The sequence below is a fragment of the Nymphaea colorata genome, chromosome 10 (assembly GCF_008831285.2).
Source record: "Nymphaea colorata isolate Beijing-Zhang1983 chromosome 10, ASM883128v2, whole genome shotgun sequence".
NCBI classification, from domain to species: Eukaryota; Viridiplantae; Streptophyta; class Magnoliopsida; order Nymphaeales; family Nymphaeaceae; genus Nymphaea; species Nymphaea colorata.
Genome location: NC_045147.1, coordinates 14,564,627 through 14,572,111, shown reverse-complemented (window position 1 = coordinate 14,572,111; position 7,485 = coordinate 14,564,627). Strand labels below are relative to the sequence as shown.

The 7,485-nt window shown below is 40.3% G+C and overlaps 1 protein-coding gene across 1 annotated transcript; it reads right to left on the bottom strand.

The window, feature by feature from the left end:
* Positions 1–1,365: 1,365 nt before the first annotated feature.
* LOC116261727 (heavy metal-associated isoprenylated plant protein 23) lies at positions 1,366–2,841 on the bottom strand. The gene is made up of 2 exons (XM_031640547.2): positions 2,435–2,841; positions 1,366–1,972 (listed from the first exon to the last, which is right to left on the bottom strand). The coding sequence occupies exons 1-2, from the start codon at positions 2,589–2,591 to the stop codon at positions 1,671–1,673; spliced, it is 459 nt and encodes a 152-aa protein (XP_031496407.1). The 5' UTR covers positions 2,592–2,841; the 3' UTR covers positions 1,366–1,670.
* Positions 2,842–7,485: the final 4,644 nt, after the last annotated feature.

The following is a 7,485-nucleotide window of genomic DNA, read 5'->3' as shown; positions in this document are numbered from 1 at the left end:
AAAAGGAGGGAGATTTATGAAATTGATCATTATCAAGGATGATCAAACTAAACAAGGTGATAATCGAGAGAGATTATCATATAAATTCCAACACTTTGTGATCGAACCCTGCAAGAAACAAATCGGACTTGCAAAATCATTTAACTGCAAGTATTATGATTTGATTTGAGGTTCTTCTGTTAACATCATTGAATCTCTTTACTTTCTCTAGTATCGAATACTGTTTTAGCCTTGAAATTGTGGAAAGAAAGTCAGCCAGACAAAAAAAATCAACTTTTCGGCTGAAAAGTATGCATGCAAATGACAGCACGCTCAAAGAGCACAATCCAAGCAATCAAACATGCCGACCCAGCTTACCTTTCAAACAAAGGCGAAGACATTGTTTTCATTTTATTGAATTTAATCGAGTTTAAGATGAGCTAATGTGCAACGATAAGATCACAATCATAGTTTTATTAACTCCAGAGAGGCTTTTATAAAAAATTATGAAACGTGAAACTCATTACTGAGATCAGATTAAGAGTAGCAGATAGCTCTGATGATGTACCAGCAATCGGGAGTAGTTCTTCGCAGACATTTTGCATCATTTGCAACTTGCAGGTGGTACGAAATGAGGTACCTCATGATTTAGAATCAGTGGTTGGAGAAAACGTCCAACGTCAGGAGTTAGGAAAAGAAAACTGAAAACTTTCTTAATGACATCTTTTTGCTCTGACAAATTTAAGAGAAAAGGTCAAGGCCGAACTTTCTCTTCTATCAAATAGGAGATATAAAGCTAGTTTCGTTATATGATTAAGGTCTCCATGATATTTTTTTCAATCTTGTGGCAGAGCAAGGGCTGCCCAAGCTGCTTATCACATGAAATTTACAATTTTAACTGCGTTAATTAAAGGATCCGTTTATCATGCATCTAATCTAAAAATTAGTTATATTCATCAGACACTTTAGTAAAAAGTGTTGCATAAACGTGTTCCAGTTTTAGGGGCAGATGCATAGAGTGTTACTGTAACTATTCCCAAACAGCCCCAAAAGTTCTTCGCATATTTCTGAGGTGAACTAAAATATCTTTTCATAGGAAAGGGACTAATTCTCTTTCAACAATTGGAAAGAGCGGGATTCTCTAAAGAGTTTGTCTTCCACAAGCGCAACTCTTAGGTCAAGGTATCTTGGAAGTATCCGTTTTCTTAAAAGTATGCAGAAAGTACCATATTCTTGCCCCCTTGCTAAGTCTCCTTTCAATCAATGCACATCTTCTTCCATGTCAGGGCCAAGAAAGTGAAGAAACCACTCCCCACCACAATTAAACCAACCACTGTACTGCTACATGCATGTCATCTTCATACCTATTCCTCCATAGAAATTGCGGAACAAAATAACCGTGTACAATATAACCACGGTAACTCCATTTCTTCTTATTGGAACATTACATGCTATACAGTCTTCTTATTAATTAACAAGGAAAAACAGCAAAAGAGGAAAGACCCACAAACCAAAACCCTATCAACATACCAAAGAGTCCATTCAACAACTGAAGGTTCATGCACTTCATCCTATACTCCCTCATCTTGTTCAAAAACGGCTGCATATTGTATTCCAAAAGCAAAAAGGGAAGAAAAGGCTGGTGGTTTTGTACAGATGTCTCGGAAAAAACAGTACAAGGGCAATAGTCTCTACATGACAGAACAGGAGTTTGGGTTTTCATCACTGAACATGGTAATATAACGCTCTTCCTGCCTGCTATTTTCAGGGTTTGAGCTGAGTACTTGCTCCACCTTCCTGACATAGCCAGGGGGTGCCTTCTTATCATAGGCTTGTGTAATGTAAGGGTATGTAACCAGGTTGTAAGGGACATAAGGCCAAAGCTCAGCCTTTTTCCCTGTGGCCTTGGCCCTTTTCAGTACTTTATTGGCGTCCACACGCCCCACCACAGTCACCTTCTGCTGCTTCCTGTTGATCGTCACTGACTCGACCCCTGCAAATTTTAACCCATTTAATGTCATATTCAAATACTGATAAAAAAAGAAGATGCTGGTGGCAGAGATTCAAAATTTCGAAGGGTACGAGGCCACTGATCACAGAGTCCTAACAACTCTTGCTTGGACGAAAGAGACTTTCATGCCGGAGTTTTGAACAGTTTGAAAGATAATAATCACTAGATTATACACAAGCTAAAGTATAAGCGCGGCTGAGTTTCCACAACGGTTTCTGGTTGTCAGAAAAGTGTACAAGAACGCCTCCATGTGGGCACACCGTTCTAGGAGGAAGCTTCCGGGAGGTTGAGGGAAAGGAAGCTCCTGAGAGGCTCAGAGAAGCGACAGCTGAGTACTATGTGTTACCGGGACAATGGTTCAGGTAGGACTCGGGTTTGTTCTGTAAATTAACCAAGAAAAGAAGGTGGTGGTGATGATGAATGGTAGGGAAATGGTGGTGGTACCTTTCATTGAAGAGAGGGCCTTCTTCACTTTGAGCTCGCACCCGTCACAATCCATCCTGACTTTGAGCTCCACAGTCTGTATCTGCTTCTTCTTGAGCTTCTTGCTCTTGTGTCCGCCACCAAACAACCCTGAAAGATACTCCAAAGTTCCCCCCATTATGATCTTTCTCTCACAAGAAGCAAGGAGAAATGGGATCAGCCACCTAAGAAATAGGTAACAAACTGGAGGATGTGCAGGTAAAGGTTACGATGAACAAAACAGAGGACCAAAACACCTGTTGCCAAAGCAGAACGGCAAACTCAACAAAGTGGGTTTCTAGAAAATCAAAGGATCTCTCTCTGTCTGGCTCTCGCTGCCCTTAAAGCAGTCAGTCTGAGCACTACTTGCTTATATAGACACTTGAAAGGGGCAGAAAACAACCCTTCCCGTTAACAGGCAGCTGCAAGGAAAGAAAGCAAACTGGCACGCAAACAGGACCAAACAAAAGTAGAAAAATAAAGAGAGAGTAAATTAGAAAAAGAAAAGAGTATTAGAAAAAGAAAAAGAGTGTAAGAAACTTTCAAAATGATTTTGATCTGTTTGTTTCCTAGTTTGTGCAAACCCTGCTTTTAAATTATGATGTAGACCATGGATGAGTTGTGAATCACAGAACACACTACGTGTTTTAAATGCCTCCTTCATACACACACACTTTCTCTCTCTATCTCTTACTTCACAGACACACTTTCTCTCCCCCTCTTACTTGGTATGAAAGCAAGCTGCTGCGAACAGGTCACACCCGCGCGCAGGCAGTCCAAAGGAGAAAGGTCGACCGGCGGGAAAGGTATGGGGGCTTCTGCTTCGATCATGCAGTGATGAGATCCGACCCGATGTTGACACGTGTAGCAGAGGGGACACGTGGGAGTCGATCTGTGGGGAAGGAGAGAACTGGCAGGAAGGTGTTAGGGAATTGGATACAGGTGGCGAGGAAGCTGTGAGTCGGAAACAATACCACTCTTGACTAGCGGGCCATCTCCTAACGTATGGAACTCGGTTTTGTTTTGATGCACCGCCCACCTGGCCCAGCGCCGGTGACCGGTGACCCACAAACTAAACACACTTCTCCAAGCGCTTGGTTCTGTAATTAGGCAGCCTCCATAAAGAACGAGAAGCTTCTAACATTGGATATTTGAGTACAGTATTATATTGTATCTATGAATTTCACAAGATATATATATGACAGCTTTATATGTCTAAGCTCTTTTTTCTACATGGAGTCATTATGTAATCCATGGCCAATACATGATGTGCAGAAGAATTAGCAGGTGTGATGTGGTGTATGTTGTGCGTATTAAGACATTGAAGAGCTATCTGTGAAGTGAAAGCAGCACAAGCGTCAAAATTTGGTGTGGAGCTTGAAGCAGAAACAACTAAGAAATGAATATCTGATCAAAAGCGCAAGCCAAGTGAACAAAAGATGAGGAAGAACTAGTAAGAAAGAAACGAATTAAAATACAAATTAAGATGATACCCATTATACAGATGATTAAAAAACAGAGGGAAGCGACTAATAAGGGAGAAGCTGGCGACCGATACCTAACATCCATATTTCTTATGATTATGAGAGTTTCATTTCCTTCTAGCAAATCCAGCTAGCATGGAGTCAAGAGGATGCACAGTTATAAACTCTCTCTCTCTAATCGGTAGAGCAACTGATTGGGTTGGGTGGTGTGTTATATATCTATCTCATCAGTTCAATTTTTAAAGGGTGTTATATCAATGGTATTGAGAAATGCTAAACTTGAGATTAGAAATATCATTATGGAGGCGAAGGAGACCTGTTATTATCCTTCTTCTTCCCCCATCTCCTCTCTCTCTTTATATATATATATATATATATATATATATATATATATATATATATATATATAAAGAGAGAAAGAGAGAGATGTTGAACATGTTTTTATGATTCACCAAAAGTTAAGTTCTATCTTTTGAATCATTTGAAAACGCACTTTTTTAAAAAAAAAAAAATTAACAGAAAAAGCCATAGAGGACCTACAAACTAAAAATACAATACTGCAAATAGAAAATGGATTTGCCTCAAATGTATAATATAAGAACCCAGCAAACAACCAACCAAGTCGCCAAAGGTCACTCCCGTTACTTGACGGCAACTTCATCCATCACTGGAAACGGGTGAAATTTTGAAAACGGCGTAAAAATGCAACGTGGTTTATCAACCCCCACAGAATGTTAGATTCTAAAGACATGTCGGTTATGTGTTTGCTTAAGCCTATGTCCTACGCTGCTACTTAAACCAGCAATGAATCAATAAAAACTATGAAAAAATAATGAAAAATATTTCAAATTTTTTTAATTCATTTTAAAAATGTTTGACTAGTGAGACGTCGCACTTTCAAGTGACCACAGAACCGAATCGATTTACTCCCGATTCGATTCAAATCAGCCTATTCTGTTCATATTCAAATAGAGATCGATGCAACATTACGATATGCTCGAGCGGGGAGACAGCTAAGAGAATCAATCTAACACAGAGGGTCTAGCAAGGAGGCCGTTGTAGATCAATCATATAGAGCGGCCCGGGACCCATGCTCGAACCAGTGAAGAGCCCAGGTGCGCCACAACGGGCCCACTTGCACCCACCAAAATGCTCCCTTGCCATACCATTGACAGCAAACCACGGGCCTTCCGCTTATCTGGCACCCCACTTGGCCTTTTGGTCGGCGCACCCACCACAAAAAGTCATCCGCTCCCATGGCCCGCTTCCCGCCTGCCGTCCGGCGACACATTTTAAAAGACCCATCCTCCTGGACATTATATATATTTCGGGAACATCTATTTCAAAATCACACCATGTTGCCATAATGGATGACATTTTTATATCAAACAATCAAATGTTTCACATATTAATATTATATCATGCCTCTTAATATGATACATATTTCTTTGAAACATATACTTACTATGCTACAGTGAAATTCAGGCAGAAAATTGTGTGCAGGCTTCGATTTCCTAGCTAGCTAGGTGATAGATAATGAGTTAGCTTAATCGGCCATGATGTATTCTGGCGTTTTCCAGATGGTGACTAAATAAAATAGCTCTTCCCTTTCCCATCATGCCAACTTTATTGAACTGAGAAAAATCAAAGCAAAATCTCATGTCTCTGCGGCTCACCCCACAGTGACGTCCAAATCTTCTCTGTCATTCTCCTTTTTAGAGCAGCTTCATGCTTTTAGTCCTAGCTCCCAGCTTTTCGTTTCTAGAAGCTCATAAATCATTGAGAAAGACATATATGTCTGTAAGTATGTATCAAGGTTTACGATCAAAACTATACTTTGAGCGGTGGATTTCATTTAAGTTGTGTTTGTTTCACCACATATCTCAGATCTAAGGTGATCTCAGATCTATAGAACCCCTTCCTCTACCCCACTCCAAAGTAGAACCTTAAATTTATGGTTTTTAACATGTAGCATGAATTCAAAATCTAATATACTCCCCAAATACACTTTTTTATGCAGCCTCAGATCTAGATATGAGACTATATATCAAACCCAACCTTAGGGTGAAAAGCTAACACCTTTCACATTTCTATCTCATTAACGCTCTTTTAAACTTAAAATTAAGGATAGCGCAATAGGGCGACAAGGCGGTTCACATCCAAGGGATACAAGGTTCAAATCTTGCGGCCAATGTCAAGTTCCAAATCAAGCCAAAACCTCAAAGGTATGAGGTTATGGCCTTGGTGGTTTTATGTGAAAGTGGTTGCCCTTAAGTAAACATTTAAAAAAAAAAAAAAAAAAAACTTAAAAAGGGACAGTGGACTTGACTTTGAGTTGGTTAAGGGTGTGAAGTTTTCGCTGCTTAATGTGTGAATCAAAAGCTTTGGTGTTTCTGATATTTTCTTTATATGTTTGAAACCATGATGATCTGTCAATTTAATTGGTCCCATTTATAAAGCGCATCTTACCAGATCACTGGTACTTTGGCAGCTTTCTCCTGCTCTCTCAATGAAGACACCATGTTTAAACGAAGGATGCTTAATCTCTTTATATCTAGATACAAGTTCACCCTACTTTTGAAGACAACTTATCCCTTCTATCAAATGCAAGGTAAAGTCTTTGCCCAAAAAGCATATATAACAAAGGAGAAAAGTTGGGCCCTAACACATGATCATGGAAATCGACCAATTAGTACATGTGGAGGTTGTTTGATTGCACCGGACAGAACAACATGTTCGGTACAACGAGTGAGCTCATGCTCAATACAAACAATGGATACCAAACACGCGGAACAGGCACTCCCATTATAGACTAAGTTGTGTCTCCACTCTCCATGCAAACGAGAAACTAAACTGGGACAGGAACGCGGAGGGCCCGCGTTCTAGGTGCGCCAGGTACACAACGTTCGTCCCTGGCACAATGAAGAAGTGGCGCAATCGTCATGGCTTTGCTTCTTATCACACTTTTGAAAGTTGTTTAAGTTTCCACTTGTACAACTTTAGTTTAGGTGGCAGAAAAGGAGGACGCAAGCCTGGCCGATCATTTTAAACAAAAGAACCAACTGTCTGGAACAGTTCCCACTGATAATTTGTTCCAACAAAGGGATATAAACCTGGTTAGGTTGGTTAGCTTTAAGGCTTTCAAAATAGGAGGACGTCCAAGAAGTATACGCAAATAAATTTGTAATGGGGATGTTCGGCCCAGTGCTCGACCTCTCACAAGAGACTCTGTGAGCGGTGTTTTTGCCATGTTGCTTTCAAGTTTCTTCTTCATTTCTGTCCTCGCCAAAGAAGAGGCACTTTCGGCATTTCATGCCTCAAACACCGTGTGGTGATCAGGACCAGAACCAGGGGTGGAGTCAAGGAAGGCCGGTAGGGTCCCCGGCCCCTATACAAGGTTTTATATTTTGGTCCTTTGTCAAAATTTTGAAACTATAATTCAGTCCCCCTCACAAAAAATTCATGACTCTGCTCTTGACTACAACATATAACCTGCTCCAAAAGTTCAATAGAAGAAAAACAGAATTCATAGAGTTGAATACTGCAGAC